Source organism: Plasmodium coatneyi, chromosome 2, assembly GCF_001680005.1.
Source record: "Plasmodium coatneyi strain Hackeri chromosome 2, complete sequence".
Classification (NCBI taxonomy): domain Eukaryota; phylum Apicomplexa; class Aconoidasida; order Haemosporida; family Plasmodiidae; genus Plasmodium; species Plasmodium coatneyi.
Genome location: NC_033557.1, coordinates 763975 through 784810, shown reverse-complemented (window position 1 = coordinate 784810; position 20836 = coordinate 763975). Strand labels below are relative to the sequence as shown.

General features: G+C 45.5%; 7 protein-coding genes across 7 annotated transcripts; 6 read left to right on the top strand and 1 right to left on the bottom strand.

Moving 5' to 3' along the window:
- Positions 1-466: 466 nt before the first annotated feature.
- On the top strand, positions 467-817 carry PCOAH_00003820 (Uncharacterized protein; the record flags this gene model as incomplete). The annotated part of the gene is made up of 1 exon (XM_020057197.1): positions 467-817. The coding sequence occupies one exon, from the start codon at positions 467-469 to the stop codon at positions 815-817; it is 351 nt and encodes a 116-aa protein (XP_019912714.1).
- Positions 818-917: 100 nt separating this feature from the next.
- Positions 918-1748, top strand: PCOAH_00003810 (Uncharacterized protein; the record flags this gene model as incomplete). Its single annotated transcript, XM_020057196.1, has 1 exon — positions 918-1748. The coding sequence occupies one exon, from the start codon at positions 918-920 to the stop codon at positions 1746-1748; it is 831 nt and encodes a 276-aa protein (XP_019912775.1).
- A 660-nt stretch (positions 1749-2408) lies between these two features.
- PCOAH_00003800 (UMP-CMP kinase) lies at positions 2409-4350 on the top strand (the record flags this gene model as incomplete). The annotated part of the gene is made up of 6 exons (XM_020057195.1): positions 2409-2575; positions 2620-2988; positions 3119-3206; positions 3336-3425; positions 3615-4067; positions 4178-4350. The coding sequence occupies 5 exons, from the start codon at positions 2671-2673 to the stop codon at positions 4348-4350; spliced, it is 1122 nt and encodes a 373-aa protein (XP_019912622.1).
- A 1310-nt stretch (positions 4351-5660) lies between these two features.
- On the bottom strand, positions 5661-7682 carry PCOAH_00003790 (Uncharacterized protein; the record flags this gene model as incomplete). Its single annotated transcript, XM_020057194.1, has 1 exon — positions 5661-7682. The coding sequence occupies one exon, from the start codon at positions 7680-7682 to the stop codon at positions 5661-5663; it is 2022 nt and encodes a 673-aa protein (XP_019912611.1).
- A 1970-nt stretch (positions 7683-9652) lies between these two features.
- On the top strand, positions 9653-12968 carry PCOAH_00003780 (Replication factor c protein; the record flags this gene model as incomplete). Its single annotated transcript, XM_020057193.1, has 2 exons — positions 9653-9786; positions 9818-12968. 2 exons carry the CDS (start codon positions 9653-9655, stop codon positions 12966-12968), a joined length of 3285 nt encoding a protein of 1094 aa, XP_019912657.1.
- Positions 12969-13591: 623 nt separating this feature from the next.
- On the top strand, positions 13592-14322 carry PCOAH_00003770 (Uncharacterized protein; the record flags this gene model as incomplete). The annotated part of the gene is made up of 3 exons (XM_020057192.1): positions 13592-13678; positions 13829-13932; positions 14244-14322. The coding sequence occupies 3 exons, from the start codon at positions 13592-13594 to the stop codon at positions 14320-14322; spliced, it is 270 nt and encodes an 89-aa protein (XP_019912664.1).
- Positions 14323-15776: 1454 nt separating this feature from the next.
- PCOAH_00003760 (Kinesin) lies at positions 15777-20478 on the top strand (the record flags this gene model as incomplete). The annotated part of the gene is made up of 5 exons (XM_020057191.1): positions 15777-19478; positions 19623-19685; positions 19819-19941; positions 20100-20255; positions 20371-20478. The coding sequence occupies 5 exons, from the start codon at positions 15777-15779 to the stop codon at positions 20476-20478; spliced, it is 4152 nt and encodes a 1383-aa protein (XP_019912643.1).
- Positions 20479-20836: the final 358 nt, after the last annotated feature.

Here is a 20836-nt window from a genome sequence, read left to right as displayed (position 1 = left end):
ACCACCCACTCATGCATGGTGTAAATGTATTGCGCATGTAAGTAAACCCATGTGCACGCGTGAGAAAAACCCAAGGGGGCAGGAGAAGGGGAAAAAATCCAAATTTTAAACGCGCGCAAAAATTGCCTATGCTTTCCTACGCATGTTGGTACTCTATAGCTCTACTGTGAGTAGGCTCAGAAAACGCAGGGAAAAAAAAAAAAAAAAAAAAAATACATAAGGTTGTACCGGACGACCGACGGGCTAACCCAATAGGCACATTTTTTTTCACATGGCGCAACGATAAATCCAGGATGACGTTGAGTTGGGTCTTTAAAAAGGGAGGACTGAAAGGGGGAAGTAAGTACCTACCCACGCGTATGCATATAGGAATCTACATCCCTTTGTGCGCTCCTTAGTGCGCCCCCTTGTGCGAATCTTCCACGAAGGAGAGCTCCACTCCTTGTTCGCATCACACCAACGCAAAATGCTTTTAAAGGCGAACAAAACGCTGCATGACTTCCCGTTCCACCCCTACTGGTTCGGGCGAAAGCCCAGCATGAAGAATGTCATTGACAGCGACTTCACCTTTAGCTGCCTCGAGGAATTCTACCTCTTCCGATTCGCAAACATTACCACCTTTAATTTACTAAACCTAAACCACTCCAGCGATAATTATGCTAACGTATGGTTCGACAACCTGGACAACTTAATTAAGTGCTTTCAAATAAAATGGTCTTCAAACAAGTCCAAGATTCATTTGTACGAAAAGTACCTGCATGCCAAGTACCCAGTGAACGACACGTTCGATTATAGGAACCCGCGGCGCTTCTACTGACAGGGGGGTGCGCAGACCGATGTATGCATGAGCAGACCGATATACGCATGAGTAGACCCATGTAGGTATGAGCAGATATGTGTAGTTGTGCACATACACAATGGAGGACAGCGCTAGGAAGAAGCCATCCAAAGCGAACCACCAAATAAGACTAGCGGAGGTGCACGAACTGAAGGCACTTGCGATTGAGGAGTACCAGGAATACCTGAACTTGGTGAGAAATGCCGAATTGCAGCAGCAAAAGTTGCAGCAAAACTGGGACAAGTTTCACCTCTTCTACGAGCAAAATGGGTTGGCCACGTTTGCATATAACGCGCGAAAGAAGAAGCATCAGGACAAGGCAAATAAAAAAAACCAAAAGGATGAAAAAAAAGAAAAAAAAAAAAAAACTCCCCCCGAATATTCCTCCACTCGGTGCGCATATTACGAGACTTACCAATCCATCGAAGACGACTTAAAAATAATTAAACGGAGAGAAAGAAAAAGCAGCTGCTACCATTTCAAGGCAAATAACAACAACGACAATAGCAAAAATTTCATCCTACACATTTTAAAAGATATTCCTCTCGCAGTGGAATTGTACATAAACATTAAAATCGAGGCAATCAATAAAATAAAAAATAATGTACTCACAAATATGGACAATTTTTGCAAAACCAGAATGGACAAAATTATTCTCCTCATTCTCCTGTGTGAAGTCAAATTAAACAATCTTTACATTCGCCAAAAGGATGTTAGCCATTCAGAAAATAACGCAGATATTATCTTAACAGGAAATATAATTCGCCTATGCCATAGCGTTATAGAAGAGGTCACCAGAAAGTTAATTCCTTTTTTTTTTTCCTTCAACATATTTTCCCCCCCCGATTATTTTAATTACCGCTTTGAGCACTTCCATGCGATTGTAGAAGGTATCGTGCCCATTGGTTGAGTTTGTTTGGCACCCCCTGCGATGCGTTCTCAGGGGGATGACTCACGTGTGTGCGCCCTGTATTTTTTTCCGTGTAAACCTACACTGTGTGGATTGATTCACGCCCGTGTGTGTGTGTGTGCGTATGCCAGGGGGCCCATATATATATGTATATATATATGTTTTTTTTTTTTTTCCCCTCGTGATGATCGACTGTATCATTGTTACTGTGCCCCTCTCCCGTTTTACGCCTTTATGTTTTCACCGCAAGGTGCACACAGGTGTATGTGCAAATGGGGCTTCCCCCCACTTGCGTATTTGTTTGTTTTTTCAAGTTGTTCATTTTTTTCTCTTCTCCTGCTTGCTTAATTTGTTGCTTGCTTGTTTGCTTTTTTTTTTTTTTTCCCCATTGAACACAAAAATGCGCTCCCACGGAGGGAAAATGCGCACAAGAGAATAAATATCTAGCAAAACCGACTGAGCTCATCTATGCACCCACAAACGTACGCACTTCCCAGCGTATGCACATCCCTACAATTGTGTACATTTCTTTAACCCCCCTGGTGATGCTCTGCATGTGGAGTGACGCATGCGCGCCCTGCGGTACGCCGCTCCAAAGCTCTAATGGCATCACCGACATGACACAAAGGGAATTTTTTTAAGCGAAAAAACTCTCCACCTGAGGAGGCGCCCAATAAAATGTTTTCCCTCTCCCTTCATCGCGAAGGAGAAAAAAAAATATATACGGTTATAAGAGGTGGAAAAACGTGCAAACGTGCGAAAACGATGAAGCAAAAAAGTGCAGCTAAACGCGACGGTGAATTATTGTAGAGTAAAAAGAAACATGCGTAAGGTACTACGCAAACACTACATAGGTGCCGCTTCTACTAAGCGTAGGTGCTGCTTCCACACAGCGTAGGTGCGACTCCCCCACGGCGCACATATGAAATACAAAAGGATTTACGCAGGAGTGTTCTTCTCAGTCGTATCTAACTTTTCTAAAATCCTGGTTCACAATTTTGTTTACCTGAAGAGCGAAAAAGCTATTTCCCCAAGTGTCAGTGCAGCAAATGCTTTTTGCCACGGGGGGGGCACTGCAAGAAGGCATTTCAAAACTGCACGCGAAGAACGCACAGTGTCCAGCGGGCTCTACAAATTCAGCCTCTTTGGGGAAAAAACACACTTTCACAGAGATAGAAAACTTGAGGAGAAATTCTTTGCCAACAATTTCTTTGCTATGGGTAAAGACCAACCCTTTGTGGTAAGGTGGAAGAGACACACAAGAGGGGAGGAGAAGGGGCCTTCGGGTTGCCCTGCCCATTTGTTCGCTTATTTTGCATGCTGATTCTGGTGGCTCATTTTACACCCACATTTTTGTCACACCCCTTTAGATATTCATGCTCGGAGGGCCAGGCAGCGGAAAGGGAACGCAGTGCAAATTGATCCAAGACAAATTTGACTTTGTTCACATCAGCGCAGGTAGGATTATGCTAGTCACTGCACCGGGCCAATTACCCATTTGGAATTTGGCCCCTTCAAATGGTTCCCCCCACACCTACCTTTTTTTTTTTTTTTTTTTTTTTTTTTTTCCTCCTCCCCCTTTTTAAGGTGACTGCTTGAGGGAGTACTTAATAAAATGCGAGAAGGGCGAAGTAGACACGAAACATCAGGCTGTTGTCGAGGATTGCATAAATAATGGTTCGAACGAAAAAACGCACACGAGGGGGGTTCCCCATTTTGAGGGCCTCTATGCATGATATGTCGTCACACCTGATTGTAGGTGCCCAGTTTCGCTCCCGCTTGGGTGGCAACCAGATCGGAACACGCACAGCTACACACGAGACGAGCCCCTCCACTTCATCATGCCGCTTCCCCCCCGTCCCGCAGGAAAAATAGCGCCCGTGCAAATAACCCTAGAACTGATGAAAATCAAAATGGAGAACGAAATTGAAAAAAGGAAGAAGCAGGAAAAGGAGGAAGAAACCAAAACGGGCGAACCCACAAAACTGCAGGACGAAGCGGAAAAAAAAAGCTTCTCATTCGACGTGTTCGATGACAGCATAAAGGTAAAAAACGATAACCTTGATTTCTATCACGAGAAACTGAGATACCAAAATGGCATACACGAAAACGAACACGTGCAGAAAATCTTGCAGAGAAATAAGTTTAACCAAAAGGCAAAGTACAAGTTTATAATAGATGGGTTTCCCAGAAATTACGACAATTTTGACGGATGGATGAACGTAATAGGGACGTACGCATATGTGCACTTGTGTCTGTTCCTTTACTGCGATGAGGACACGATGATTAAACGGTGCATGAACCGGGGGCTTATGTGCGGTAAGTCAAGTCAGCAAAGCCGTAGCGCGGCAGCATCGACTGTTCGCGTTTTGCCTGTTCACTTTTCGCCTGTTCACTTAACTTTGTTCCCGTTTCCCTCCTCCCCACAGGCAGAGTAGACGACAACATGGACACCCTGCGGAAGCGCTTCGAGACGCACAAAAACGGCTGCATGCCAATCATCAACATTTTTTTAAATGAAAACAAATGCATCTTCATCAATGCAAATAAAAACATCGAAGACGTTTGGAAGGACATTCAGTACGTGTTTACGAATATGTAGTAGGCCGACTTCCCGAAGGAGTTCCTGTCAAACGCGGTGGCCCTAGTTGCCTATCCCCGCAAGGAGAGGAACCATTTGCGCTGCTGTAGATACCATTTGTTCTGATGGAGAAACCATTTGTTCTGTTTTTTAACATTGAGAAGAAAATTTTCTCTGTCTTTAATTTTTCCCGTTGTGTGTAGGAGCTATTTTTTTTTATCTTTAAATGTATAGGTTTTTTTTTCCCCACTCAAGTGCATCCATTTTTGATGCCTCTAGCCCCGGGGCGCGAGCTTTGGCAGCGTCCAACTTGATGTATATATATAAACGTGTGTGCGTGTGTGTACACATATATACACTGTAGATTAACGCATATACATCCTCATACCGTGTTGTTATTTATACACGCTTGTACATGTGCGTCCCCGTCGTGCATTTTTTCTTCCCCCAAATGTCGCAAAACACGCGTGTTGCACATACCGTGCCGAATGGAAGATTCCCCCAACCTGTTTTGTTAATCTTTTTTTTTTGAATAACAACCCGCCCCCTTTTAATTTCGTTATGTTTGGTTAAGAGGATAAGTCGTAAAGGGGAGCGCAGCAGCGGTGGGTGTACTCACGCACACGAAAGTGTGGCAACGTTACAGCGAATTTGTCTCAGGATATATAGCGTTCCCCTCTCCATCCTGGGGAAACGAATCTTGCTCAGAGACAGAGCTGCTTCATCTTGCTCCACAATCACGAACCGCCAGAAGATACACTTAAAAGGGATTCCTTCTTTTTGCTTAGCTTTGAAGCGTTTACACATACATATATGTATATATACATTTGCATATATATTTGTATTTTTTTTTTTTTTTTCCCTGAACTGTTCAGGTGAAAAAAGTAACGTTCAGATTGTGTGCACAAAAAATGGGGGCAAGGGGGTGAATAAAACAAAAAAAAAAAAAAAAAAAAAAAGATAGCCAAAGTGGGGTTGCTATTTGCACGGGTACCCACAGGCGTACCTTCACATGTAGTGGCACACATGCAGATAGCAACCCCCACACGTGACACCCGTGTGATGGCTGCAAAGTGGTCCACCTTTCGGCTGAAAAAAAAAAATGTGTGCAGATATACTACTCACGGTGGGCATATTTGTGCTACCTGCGCACATACGCAAAAAAGAAAAAACTCCAGAAGGAGGAAGACGTTCACCTTTACTAACAATTTCGATTACGTGGGTGTGGTCCTCCAGGAATGATGCGCGGTGGATACGCAGCTGCTTTGTTACGTAGCGAAAACAGCGTCTTCACATCGCTTCGCTTCGCTCCGTCGTTATTCCGCCACACCTTAGAGCGGCGCGCCGGCGACGCAGGATTGCTCGTAAAACTTCTGACCGGCCTTATTTGTCTCGCGCCAGTGATAGAGGAAATTCTTGAACAGTTCCGTCCGCTGTTCATGGTTCAAATTTAGGTAGTTGTTCACCTGCTGATTTATTTCTTCGTCTGAGTTTATTATAAATGGATTACTCTCCTGTCCAATCCCATTTGCTTGATTAAATATATTTTTTTTATTTTTATTTTTCAGCCCATTTTCAAGTTCATCAATTTTACAGTGTAATAATGTCTTATCGCTGAGGAGGACATTTTTCTCATTTTCAATTTTCGAGTTTTCCAACCGAAGTCCATCAATTTGATTTACAAGAACAACTTTCTCGTTGTTTAAAATTTCAATCTGATTTCTTAACTCATTAATTTCTTTGTTCAGGTTAAATTCGTTTTGTGCAATTTTCCTCAACTGTTGATTTTCATTTGCAACTTTATTCATTTCCATTTCGAGATTGTTGTTTAAGTCAATTAACGTTTGTACATTTTTATTTAAATTTGATATCGTCCCTTCGGAGCTATTTTTAACTCGGTCCAATTTCTCGTCATATGTAATGATAATATTCCTCAGCTCCTCAATTTTTATGTGGCTGTTTTTTTCCCTCTTCAATGTTTCCTTTAGCAAATCCGAAACTTTGTTGTAGCTAATTCGTATTTTATTAATCTCCTCGGTGCTTTTTTTCCTGTTCCTTTTTAAGCACTCGCAATAACTTAGGAGCTCTTGAAACAAGTACACGATGTCTTTCTTCTTTTCCGTGAAACATTGGGATGATATATTCAGGTATTCCAGACTGCCTTCATTGTTATTTCCCCCCCCTCCGGCTACCACTGCCGCTGCTGTCACCTTACCACTCATGCTGCTTCCATTTTGGAGAAAGTTCACGTTACCTATGCTGGTGGGACTGTTGAAGTTGTTTCCTTGCAGGGTCAGGCTGCTGCTCACACTGCAACAGTTGTTTGCATTGCAGAAGGGGAACTCCCCCGCACCTCCTCCACCGTATTCCGTCCCCCCAACGGTGTACTCCCCCACGCCGTTGCCATACTGTCCCGCACACGCCGCGTAGTGTCCCCCCGCGATGGCATTCTCCGTCACGCCAAAGTTTTGCGAGAAGGACACAGGCGCCGTGTTCAAATTGACGTTGCTATGGTTAACGCCATGCTTATCACTATTGAAAGACAACACAGTGTCTTTGCTCTTCCAAATGGTCCCACCAGAACTCTCCGCTTTCCTCTGATCAGAGCTTCCCACCCAAGAACCATTTTTGTGCAAAGTGCTATTCAAGGCATGCTCGTCATTCCCATTTGGGCCGATTCTGTTCCCAATTTCCTTTTTTTCATTACTTACGATTACGCAGTTTTTTTTGGGCGTGAAAAATACAGCCTGCCTCATGAGGTAGTTTTTTTTCGCATCACTCTGGTAGCAGTTCATGGTTTGGCGGGTTGGCAATTGGACGGGTGGGTGGACTAGCAGTTGAGAAACTGCCTTTTCTCCCGGTTTATTATTCGGCAGGTTGAGCGGTTTGTCGACTTTTCTGTCTCCTAGCGTATCTCCCACCCTGTCGCTTAACTTTTCATGAGCGGGGACGCTACACGTGCTGCCACACGAGTTCGCTACTTCACTTGGGCCTTCCTTCGAATCGGGGGGGACCGTGCTGGTAGCTTCGTCTGCCGGAGAACCGGTGTCAATGAGGGGGTACTTCTGGCTTAGGTTTCGGCTTGAGCTGCGGCTTCGACCTGCTACTTGATCTGCCTCTTGACCTGCCGTTTGACCTTCGCTTCGACTTCGGTTGCGACTTCCCCCCTGGCTTTCGCTTTCGTTTTTTACTTTTAACGCATGGTGAGCATTGCTCCAAGTCGCCTTCCGTGTAACTTCCTCTTCGCCTTGTAATATGCTCGCTTTGGGGTTGCATAAGTTGTTGGTTCCTTCCTCAATATTTTGGGCTGAACTGCTTTGCCTGCTTTTTTTTTCCGACTGGTAAAATGCCATTCTTTAACGGAAGTGCAAATTTTACCAACTCGGGGTGCTTTTTCCTGTTTCTTTTTTTTTGTTTTTTTTCCTGTTCTGCCCTACTTTGCCTATTTATTATTTATTTTTTTTGCAAGGTCGCAAGGCCGCGCAAGTTGCATGCCCTTCCCCAGGGGGGCGCTGCTACTGTGTAACGGGGTGTGCACATGCAAGTACCCAGCAAATAAGCAGCCAGGGAGACCGACCACCAAGACCGATCAGAGAGACCAACCTGCGAGAACAGTCGCATCAACGCAAGCGGGAGGTCGCACACTGAGCGTCCTTGTGTGCAGAAAAAAAATGTCCAGAATTGGAACCTCGCGGAGTGGGAAAAAGGCAATTGCGGGGATCACAAGCACGGCAAAAAATTAAAAAAAAAAAAATTCTCTATGCCTCTCCGATTGGAAAAAAAACCGTGCAACGTTTTGTCCTGACACCCATGCGGTTTGCTCAAACGTTCTAATTAAGTCTGTTCAGTTGGAAAGTATAAACAGGGTAAAGCCACGATACATTCTTAGTTGTATTTTTTTTTTTTTTTTTTTTTTTTTTCCGCAGAATGGCGCTACTTGGAGTTGCCTCCCCATGGAGACCTACCGCACAGTTGAGTTTGCCTTGCGTGTCCCCATGTGAGTTGCAACCATATGTACCACCTTGACGTTTGGGTAACCATCTGAGGACATTAAATCGTTACCTTTCTTTTCCACCACTTGCACTTCACGCAATTACTGACTTGGATCATCCCTTTCGAATTACTTAAAATGGACAAGTGGTCAGGTGAACTGTCACATGGTTGAAAAAGTGGCACAGCGGAAATGAATAATTGGGAAGTTTCCTTTTTTTTTTTTTTATTTTCCCCCATGGGTTATTACATAGGTGTACATACACGTAGGTACGTAAGGGGGTCTATATATGAATGTCCATTCCGGTTGATCACCCTCCAGCTGTTCCCTCTTCACCGCTCGAAACCCAAATGAGCGTGTCCCCTTGTGCGAAACGGATCTTCCACAACTGTGTGCAGAAGAGCACTGCCTACCCAACACGCCACGTCCTTTTGTCCTTCACTAAGAATAGTGGCTTGCACCAAGGGGATACACACTTCCAAGATGGGAAGTTCAGTCAAAAGAAGCAACTCCTTTTTTTTCTTTTTTTTGCAACATAATGACACGCACGTTTAGTAATTCCCAATTGGGGGTAAGGTAGGACTGAAAGGCCGCTTTATTTTTTTTGCGCGATGCACACATGCACATTTTTGTATGCGTTCGCAAAAAAAAAAAAAAAAAAAAAAAAAAGCATATTTGATGAGGGCATATTTATGTGATGCGAACATGGGCGGACTAGGCGAACATCCCTCCGGCGCTACAAAAATTGGAGAGCGGAACCGCAAAAAGCGAGTAACTTCGAAGTGCCTTTTAGTAGAGGCATTTTTTTTTTTTTTTTTTTTTTTTTGTTCTTCCCGTCCCCGCCACTCCCCTAACGTAAATGCGATTTTCCCCCATTTGAATTCCACCCCTGGGGAAAGACAAACGAAAGCACGGCGAAGGTGTGTATGCCTCACATCTGCATCGTCACTCGTTCGTGTCCGCAGGGGACAACCAAGCTGGCGCCAAGCTGGAACCAAACTGGAACCAACCTGGAGAGCATATTTTTGAGGAATAAAAGTGCCCAAGTGGTAGTTCGCCCCTGTGGCATGTGCCTTCTGTTTTTGCTTTTGTGAAGGAGGAAGCAACTTGGAAGGGTCTGCCAAGAGGTTGCCAATGACCAGGCGGTTTATCCTCTGCAGTTATACTTTTTCCCCCGGTCATCACCTCATTGGCCATTTTAAGATAAACCGGGGTACCACCTTCCGGTAAGCCGAAGTTCATGTGCAACACGTCCGGGTGGCAGCACTCCGTATTGTTACTATTCCGTATTGGTATCACTCCAGATTGGTTTTCCCCCCCTGCGCGATAAACATGAACTTCGGCTTCAGCGGCTTGGACGAGCTGAACGGGCTGGACAATGCCCTCATTGAAGAGATCGAAAAGGAGACGAAGGGTGCCAGTGACAACAAGCGAAAATTTGACATCTACGATGAGTACGAACAGTTGTTAAAAAAAAAAAAAAAAAAAAAAAAAAAGCGACCAACTGGAGAGGAATGCACTCTTAGCAGCCAAGGCGAAACTCGAGCAGCAGACCGCCTTCATAAACTGCATCACAGGACCCCCATTTAATAGAGAATTCCAGAACTACTACGTTTTTAATGACTACCGTTTTATGAGGGAGTATGTTTATAAAAAACACTTAACTTCGGACGATATATTTTTTAAGCCAGAAGAAGTGGAATATAGATGCAGGATCGAATGTGCCAAATTGGCTAGCACTAGTGAAGACATCGATGAGTACCTTAAAATTTACGACTGCAATGATATATACCCCCCTGTGTATGTGAAGAAGTTTGGTTGTGAGGGGAAGAATGTGGGGAGAAAGTACATTGCAGGTCTGGGGGATGACACGGAGGAAGAACAGCAAGGTGGTGGAAAATGGACGAGGAACATCTTCCTGAGACGAAGCAGCGAAGACTTCAGAAAGATGCTGGAGAAGGTTCTACAGGAAATTAAAGAGGAGGACCAGAAGCGGAAGGAGAGGAGAGAAAAGCAGCCAACGGGGTCGGAGAATCTTTACCAAGATGAGGGAAAAACCGTGAAACCGCAAACGAGCGTCAGTTTTGTGGAAAAGTACAGGGCCAAATATTTCTCTGAACTGTTGACAGACGAAACGATCAACAGGGAAGTCCTCATGTGGATGAAGCAGTGGACCGAGCGAATAGCCAAAGGGGCAGCCAACATGACATCTCCACATGGAAATGATAAAATCGAGGAAGAGGAGATCAAAAAGAGCAGCGAATTCCAACGAATCTTACTCCTGGGTGGGTCAGCAGGAAAGGGGAAAACAACCTTAGCGTATGTCATTGCTAACCATTTTAAATTCAACGTGGTTGAAATAAACGGAAGTGATGACAGGAATAAAGAGACGCTAATCCCACTACTAGAATCCGTTGTGTGTAACAACTCCATAAGTTCTAGACCCAACATGTGTATCGTAGATGAGATCGACGGTATGACCAGCACGCACCAAAACATAGATGCGGTGATGAAGTTTCTGACAAAGAAGGACAAGCGAAATAGGAGCATCATCAAGAGACCAATAATCTGCATCTGCAACGATATTTACCACAAAAGTTTAAAGGAGCTCCGAAAGGTAAGTAAAGTGGTTGTGGTAGACAGTGTGAACGACGAGACGTTAAAGGGGCGAATCCATTTTATCTGTGACAGGGAGGGCATCAGCATAGGCAACGAGGCGGTTAGCAAATTGGTGGAGATCTGCAAGGGGGACATTCGGGCGATTCTAAACACGATCTGTTTTCTCAGCATTGGGTGTTCAACTGGTGGTGCAAATAGCGGGACGTCTACTATGGGTCAACGATTGCACAAGCAGAAGCGCAAAATAGTCATCAGTATGGACCTGCTGAACGCATACCTCTTCTACAAAGACGCGAACAACAACTACATGGAGCTGCTTAACATGATTTATGTAAAAAACAAAAATAAGAAAATGATAAAACAATTACTACAGGACTGTTACCAATTCTTCCACCTTAATTTGTCTAACGAATACAACTACCTGCAGTCCTACTACTACGTGTATGACAATCTGATGAATATACCTTTCAACGATTTCGACTTTTGTAAGCTTAGCTATTGTTTGGATTTCTTCTCTTTCTGTGATACCATGGAATATAGACAAAAACAAGTGTTAAGTTATTCCATGCAGAAGATGCTCTTCTACGCCGTGTACCTTTTCATCCTGATCATTCAGCTGAATATAAACTCGCACGTCCAATACATTCTGATGCACAACAGCCACAGCAACTTTAACCGAACCAAACAACTAAGCATTAAGCAAATTAAGGAGAATTTTTTAAACGAAAAATTTGGGGTCATTACATACAAGTATGTCTACTCCAAACAGTTCTTCTTTGAGACGCTCAACTATATTTTTTCCTTCTTCTACATGAACGAGTTTTTCTACAAAAATGTTCACCTGTGGGGGACGATTACCTACTTCAGCGATTTGGATGCCCCCAAGTACCTCCTCGTTCCATACCACTTTAACAAAGTCAACAAGTTGAAGCTGTTCTGCGTGAAGCTGCTCCATGTGATGACCCTTTTTAATATTTCCTTTACCAACTTGTCTGTGTCTTCTTCATCGGCGGGATTTTTTCACTTTGGTGCACAGAGGGGTAATTATCCCTTTCGGGGGTCAGCAATTGGGTCGGGCGGAGGCCCCAACCGGATAGGCGCTAACCCTACCGGTGGTAACCCTGCCGGTGGGAACAATGCCACTGGTAACCCTATCGGTGGTAACCCTACCGGTGGTAATAACGCCACAGGGGGTAACCCTGCTAATGGTAATGGTGCCACTGGTAATAGTGCCACTGGTAGTAGTTTCACCGTGGGCGAGCCCGAGAAAATTTACGTGTTCGACCCCTACGTGGACGACTTCCTGCTCTACGCGGAAAAGAAGGAAATCGCCTACAGGCAGTTCCACCAGATGGGAAAACCCCAGATGGCAAAACCACCGACGCTCACCTCCCATGCGAATACCTTTCACTTCCCCACTCTGGACAACTACCTCAACAACATCGTGTGCGAAAAGTTAAACCAATTGAAAAAGTGGATCAACAACCAGTCGATTTACTTCTCCGAGAAGAAAAAGCAACCCAACCATATGCATATTATTAAGGCTTCCTCCACCAAGACAAACAAAGGAAAGTTTGAAGTTAGCTACGCTCCCAACTTTGACAAGTCTCTAACCGATATGATTTTAATTGCACAGCAGGAGGGATATAAGAAGGCCTTTTCTACTTATTTCCCAAATGAGCTAGCTGAAGATGATGCGAGTTCTACCTCCTCAATGCCAGATGCAATAATGGATTCAACGGATCTACAGGCAAAAGGCAAAGGCGCACGTGCACCGAGGGCGAAGAACCTCAAAAAAGAGAAGAACATTTTGAAGACGAAAATTCTACGAAACACGGGAGATGCCGCCCTCACCATCGCCGATCTGATCAGAGAAGAAATGAGTTACATGGACCGGAATATCAACAAAGAGAAGAAAATTTACTTCACGGGGAAGTACGTCAAGACCAAGGGCTATTACAAGAACATCGAGGAGCGCTGCAATGCCGTTCTGCAGCCTCTCCACTTTTGCGTCTTCCAGGGCAGCTAGGGTGGGGCACCATTGGCAGTGCTTGCCAGGGATTAACCACATTAACCACGTTAACCACTTTAACCATTTTTACCACGTCTGATGGTCACTGCCTTTTTCACACCTGCCGCTATGTTTCTCCATTTCGTTAGTGTATCTCTTAAAGAGAGTCCCCCCCAAAGGGGACCTAATTCGAGCATATCCCCCTCCAACTGGCACTGCATAATTTTATTCTTTTGGCGTTCCTTCACTCCGCCCCCTTCGTCGGTAAGCGGTATGTACTTTTCTTCGCGAAGGAATGAGAAGAGTTACCTTCGGCTCATCGCACAGGTGACATTATCACGATGTGATCCAACCACACAGGAGTGCAAAAAAAAAAAAAAAAAAAAAAACGGAAAAAAATTCCCCTGTGCGTGTTAATTACGGTGGGTCGATCCCCTTCCAAGGTGTGTTCTCAACAGTGCGGGAAACTTCCCTAGGTTTAATTGGCACTCCGCTTGGCGTGTCACTCGTTCCAGGTAACCAATTTGGGAGATACACCCTCCCCCTCGGGTGATATTACCTAGTTCGCACGGCGATGCCCTGTCAAACTTAGCTGCCTGCCCGAGAAGCTAGCCAACCTGGAGGGAAACAAAACTGAAAAGATGGGAAAAAGCTGCAACACATTTGATCTCTTCATGCATCAGTATGTCGTAAAGTACAAGAACAGTAAAGTCTGCTACCTCTGCAAGGTAATTCACTTGGGCTCTTCAGTCCGCACATGGAGGCGGCCCATCAACCGCAGCAAAGTGTACCCATAAATACATACCTCTGTATATATGCATATGCACACGCATATTCACATGCGCGTGTATGTTTTTTTTTTTTTCCCAACTGGATAGAACAAAATAACCACGAACCACATCGAAAAAATGGAAGACGTGTGCCCCCAAATGTGGAGACACTTTCACGGCCTCACCATGCAGCCCCAGTGCCCCTTGCAGAGGTACCAAAAAAAGGAAACGCTCAAATGAATAGCGACGTGCGGAGCGTGTCCCACTTGTGTGTATATTATCTCTATGCATGAGAGATAACCATGTTGTGCAGAAAAGCAACGCATCGTAAAAAGGGTGAATGTTCTCCTGTTGGATCTGTTATGCGTCCATCTACACACCCCTCACGATGAGATTCCAACCGATTGCTACTTTGCAACACGTTGACGCTTCGCTCGGGTGTGTTACCACCAGTGGGGTGTACATTCCCCCCCCGTTCTTTGCCACGCCACACACAGTCAATCACTCTCCCCCCCACATGCAGTTTTGGACAGATACTACGTGTAAAAGACCTACGGTTTGAAGAGCTAGAAAAGTACAGGGATACCCTGCAGCGGAAGTAGGTGACTCAGCCAAGACAAAGAGGAGAACAAGTGAGCAGACGAATAGGCCAAGTTCCCACACTGAGGGACGCAAAAAAAAAAAGGTGCCTTACCTCTTACAGGCTACATTCATTTACGTCCCCCCAAGGGAAGAACCCCCCCTCTTTAATCCTTTTCTTCTTTTAACATAAATCAGAGGGAGGCATATTCCTCCCTGCCACCCCAACTCTGCTTAACCGTCGCTAAGCACCTAACGGGTGGTCCTCCAAAGGGTCCTCCCCCAGATACATTTCATTCTCCCTGCTTGTATTTAAAAAAGAAGCGTTTTTTTTTTCCTTTTTTTGTCAACTTAGCAAAGTATCCAGTCCGCACGGGGACATTTAAGAAAGTGTAAGAAATTCAAATGTGTTGGTGTAGGTCCGATTAGAAGCAAGCGGTGGGAGGCACGCAGAGAAGGGGCCACCACAAGAGTGATGACCGACGTGGTGGTAGGGCATTTGGGTCCTCCTTTTAACAACCCCCGCCGCTGTCTCAACCCAAGGGTGGACATCCCACCATTTTAAATTAGAGTCAACCCAAAGGAACTATATTTTGGTTTCTTGCCTGCACGTCTCTTATGAACCTCTCCCGTTCGGTTATCACTTGTCCGTATGATGAGTGCTCGTGGCGTCCCGCTCATCTGTCTCACCTCACTGTTGCTTCGTTACTTCCGTGAAGAGGATCCACTTCGCCCACCCGAAAGTATTACACACCTGTTTAAATGCACATAGGAAATTTTTCTTATCTTCCAAAAGGGGAGGCTCCATGGGATTCTCCACTTTGTTCGTCTCAAAACGCAAACGTATGCACTATTCTAGTTAAATGGTGAAGGTGTATTTTTTTTTTTTTTTTTAATGAAGCAAATGTGAACACACGTGGTGTGCACTTTTTACGCGTAGTGTGCTTTCTGCGAACACGAGAAAAAAAAAAAAAAAAAAAAGAGGAAGGAAAGACGAATGAGAAGAGAAAGGGAACGCGTCAAATCTGTGCACGCACCAATTACACTCTCCCACCCTATTAAACTATTAACCCGCGAAATGTGCAAGGGTAAGCATATGGAAGGATGAGTTTTCTTCACGCCTGTTCCTTCCTTTATCTCCCTTGAGGCTAGCACGGGTAGACTGACCTCCGTTAAATCGAAACGGTTAGCAGGACTTCCCACATGTAAACAGTACCATCCCAGGGGGAAGTGTATCTTTTAGTATGCCGAAACGAAGGAGTGAACCACTCCTCAGGGTAAACTCCACAAGCCCACCCACGCGGGAAATCAAATCCAGACGGGGCGATAGATTCCCACGTGTCAGCATTTTCTTCACCGCGAGTTTCCCCACTCTCAATTCACCAATGATATGTCGATTATCATTACCTTCAGTATGACCCCATTTTAAGCTCAAGACAAGAAAAAAAAAAAAAAAAAAAAAAAAAAATGAATAACAATGAATAACCATGAACATGGGAAGAGATCCGATTCTACGGATGAGTACAAATGGGTTCAGGCAGAAATGGGCGAAACGAGTAACACAACGAAAAATATCTGCTTCGCTTCCGTGTTGAAGGAGACACAGGAGGACGTGTGCATATCTAACCGAACGACGGAAAATGAGAACGACAAAGAGGAACTGGCGGGTGAGTACTTTTCCTCATCGGATGGGTCCGCAAGGGAGTATTACGTAGGGGCAGATGAAAGGGGTACCGACCTTATCACGTGCAGTCCCAACAGGCAGGACAACCCCGCCGTGTCGAACAACCCCGCCGTTTCGAACAACCCTGCCCTGTCACACAACCTAGTTGCTCCCCACGGGGAACAAAAAAACAGTGGAGGGGTCAAAATATGCATCAGCAGCGTAGGGGGAATGGGTGGAGAGTCCTTCCCGAATGGCCCCGAGGGGGAGAGCTCCCCGCAGTGTTACGACGAGAGGATGCTGTCCCCGGTTTATAAGAGTGAGGGAAACCACGCCACGAAGGGGGTCACGAAGGGGACCGTGAAGGACACCACTAAGAGCATCACTAAGGAATGCTCAGCGAACGACGCCAAAATGAACGCAGTCAACGAACTCATGCGAAACATAAGACAGTTCAACCACTCCATGCAATCCATCTCGTCCACCAGTGATACGCTGTTCCAACAGAATCTGTCAAAAATGTATTCAGAACTTGCATCTACTAAAAATTTAGAATCGCTCAATGGGTTCTATGAAGATGTTCCCGTTATCGGATCTACAGCAAAGGTGGCACAACAGCAAAACACGCATGACTCACCACCGGGGAAAGAAGCAGACAGTGGTGCAAACATTTACAACGGTACCTACACCGATTGGAAGAACCAAAATAACTGCACTGACGAGAGGGTAGGACAAGACACACTGAACGAGATGGAAGAGGAAGGGAAAGAACAAGGTGACAGACACATGCAGGGGAAGAAGTACTCCCTTAGTGAGATTAGTCCTTTACATTTGTCAAAGAAGGACTCCAACGGTATTTCTTCCAATCAGTGGGAACAAATGAAAAGGAGCTTCTGCGACATAGAGAATAATTTGATGCATCTGAGTAGGGCCAGTATGGGTTCTACTGTGGTGGGTTCTGCGATGATGGAAACGGTCGGGTTAGAGGCAGATGGGGCGTACCGGTCCTGCGTCGGAGGGACTAGCTCCCCCACCACCCCGAACCTCTCCTACGCAACACTCGACATGGAAAAATGGAACTCCTCCAGTGAGTTCTTTCCCACCATGGATTATACGGTTGTTCAGTCGAGGCATATAAACTTGGACGTTGCCGGTTCGCCCAGGGTGATCCCCCCAAGTGGTACATCCCCCAAGGCGGTTTCGCTAAGCAGCGCCACCCCGGCAGTGATCCCCCCGAGTGTGACTTCCCCTGGAGTGATTCCCCCAAGTTTAGCTTCTCCTGGAGTGCCCCCCCTAAATGTGACCTCACCCAGAGCGAAGCTGACCAAACTGAACCTCGGGAAGGCCAACAACCTGCAGAGTCATGCGTTCGCCAAGGAGGAGGAGGAAGCAGCTAAAATGGAAACCACCAAGGTGGAAGCAGTCAAGGTGGAGTGTGGAAAAAACCAGCATGCGATGCCCAAAAGCAAATCCCCCAGAAACGTCGCCAGGGGCACGTCCAACAAAACCATAGTGAGTGCACCAAAAATTGTAAAGCTAAAAAGTAAAGTGCCAAACGAGACGGCGAAGACCCCCAAGATGATGAAGCGGAACAGTGAAGGGTGCGGAAGTTCCGGTGGGGTAAAACCAGAGGGAAAAGCTAGCACAACTCCGACCACCGCAGTTATTAGTAGCAGCACTTCCGCCGTCACGTCTGCAAATCAGGGGGCTCCTTCCAATGTACTCCACCCGAATGGTGCATCTCCAACACACCAAACCGTCCCCACGTGTGTAACAAGACAGACTAATAAAAATGAAAAAACAGGTTCTACAGAAAAAGACGTAACGTATAACATGAACGTGGTTATTAGATGCAGACCCATGAGTGCTAGCGAAAAAAACGAAGGCGCAAAAAATGTAATAAAAATTCTGGACAACAAAATGATAGTACTTCTAGATCCTTCAGATAACTCAGATAATGTATTGAGACAAAATAGAAGCCGAGAAAAAAAGTATGTCTTCGATTACGTGTTCGATGAGACTAGTTCTCAAGAAGATGTATACAAAAACAGCGTTAAGTGTTTAATAGATGCAGTGATCGCAGGGTATAATTCCACAGTTTTCGCTTATGGAGCTACAGGAGCAGGAAAAACACACACAATTATAGGACACAAAAATGAGCCCGGAATCATGAATATGATTTTGAGAGACTTATTTGACAGAATCAAAAAGATGGAAGTCATGAATGAGTACAAAGTGAAGTGCTCCTTTATTGAGATTTATAATGAGAATATATGTGATCTCCTGAACCCGTCTGATGAGTACCTAGATGTGAGAGAAGATCCCATTAAAGGAGTTACCGTGTCGAACATTTTCGAGGTCTGTACTACATCTGTGGAGGAAATTATGGAACTAATACATACAGGCAACAAGAATAGAACCCAAGAACCCACAGATGCAAACAAAACAAGCTCTAGAAGCCATGGAGTCTTACAAGTAATCGTAGAAGAAACAGAAAAAGGGCAGGGAATCTACCAACAAACGAAAAGGGGAAAGTTATGTGTCATAGATTTAGCAGGAAGTGAAAGAGCAAGTCAAACAAACAACAAAGGAATGAGACTCTTAGAAGGAGCTAATATTAATAGATCACTTCTAGCCTTAGGGAATGTAATAAATGCTCTAGTGTCCAGAAGTAAGGGAACAAGCAAATCTAATTTTATACCCTTTAGGGATAGTAAGCTCACTCGTTTATTAAAGGATTCCCTAGGAGGAAATTGCAAAACGGTAATGATAGCTAATGTAAGTCCTTCCCATCTTTCCTACGAAGACACACACAACACCCTCAAATATGCCAACAGAGCGAAAAACATAAAAAATATCGTGACGTCTAACGTGGTGGTGGTGAAGCAACACCTCACCATGTATATCGATGTGATTGAAAAGCTAAAAGGAGAAATCGAATTTTTAAAAGAACAACTACAGGAGAAGGGGAAGATGAACGACTACATGAGTTCCACCTCCACCAACTTCGACTACTACGATCAGCTCAAGGAGTACGAGCGAAACTGCTCCAGGGAAGAGCTCCTTAACATTATCTGTGCGTTGAAGCGTGAGAACCAGCGCCTCCGCATGGGTGACGCGGCAGCAGCGGGAGATGCAGCCAACATGGCAGATGCAGCTGACGTGGCAGATGCAACCGACTTGGCAGATGTAACCGACTTGGCAGATGTAGGTCATGCGAATGACACGATCGGCGCAGCAGGACGACTGCAGGCACAGCACGAGGAAGAAATCACAAAACAGCAACAGGAGATCAGTGACTTAAGAGCCGTCAACGAGAAGCTATTCGTCGACAATAAGAAGTTTCACGAAAAGCTGCAAGAGTACATGCAAATTTCCCACAACCTGCGCGTACTCAATGAGGAGTACAAGCGACAAATAGACGGGTTCAAGACTATGATGCATAGCAACGACGCCAACCACGTCCAGATAAAGAAGAAGCTCGATGACCTGCGCAAGAAATATGAACAGCTCAAGGTTTAGCTCGAGTGGCCTACCAGCGCGGCCGCACGTGTGTCAAACTATGCGCGGGTTCTACGCGCACTAGCAGCTACTCTTCCACGTTGCTACCACGTTGCCACCACCTTCACACCGGACGCCACGCCACTTACCCCCTCCCAGGAAAGCACGGAGGATAAAGAAAACGACGATGTGTTCGACAAATGGAAAAAGGAACTAACCAAAGTAATGGGGGTTCATTTTATTGGGGGGGTTCTCTCTGGAGGTGTCCTGCTTCTGCTTGCTATTGCACGATCGAGTATGTGGCCAACTTCACTGTTTGCCTTCCTCCCTTTTGCTCTTCCCCACCCCCACGAAGGTGTTGGACGAAAGGAAAAAGATAAAGTCAGTGATCCTAAGTGTCGAGAGGAGACTCATCACGAACAAGGAAGTTGGGGCGGGTACCTTTTCCGAGGCGGACCTCCGCGGGCTGTACCAGAAGGTAATTTGTTGGGCCCACCAGGAGGAGCGTTCATGGGGGCAGAAGTGCGTATGTTATTCGTGCGTGTGTTATTCGTGCGTGTGTTATTCGTGCATGTGCTAGCCGTGCGTGTGCGCTACGAACATGGCTTCCCTCCAAACTATTTCGATGCGACGCAGAAAAGCAAAATGGACGAGGAACTGCAGCGGAACATCCTGCAGACGAACGAGTTGCTAAAGGAGCTGCCCCTCCAGATAAAGGACGAAAAGACGAAAAACTTCCTCTTCTTATTTTACACGAACAAGGTGCTGCTGCAGGAGAAGGAGGAGCTCCAGGTAATTTCGTCTCCGTCACCTCGTGGTTGGCGCTGCAGCGGGAGGACCCATGCATGTAACCATCTGCACAACCACTTTATCGACCTCTTTCTGCTCTGGCTTCCCCCCCGTGCAGGAATTCTTCGAGCTCTCATCAACCATCATTAGCCAAAAGGAGAAACAAATTAGCAGTCTCAAGGACCAGTTAAAAATGACTGACGCGTGTCCCCCGCTGAAGATGTGAATACCTCTCTAGGTAGGGAGAGAAGCAGATCCGTCCAGTAGCATCGAAGACGTGCACCTACGTAGCACTGATATCCCCTTTTGAAGGAGAAGCAAATGTGTCTTCTCCGACGGGTGAAAACAAAATGGTTGCCATCGAAGCAGTCTCACAAATGGTTAAAGAGGCCTAAACGTACTTCACTGGGTAGCAACTTCACATGAAGCAAAGTCCCCTTGCGCCCGTTTGCTCCGCTCATCGCTGCTTAGAGAACATTCCATGCGGTGTCGAGACCCAGCGTGTCGACCCTTTTTTTTTTCTTTTTTAATTTATGTGCACAACTGTTCGGCATCGACAAAGGTCCACGTGCGAAAACCTGCGC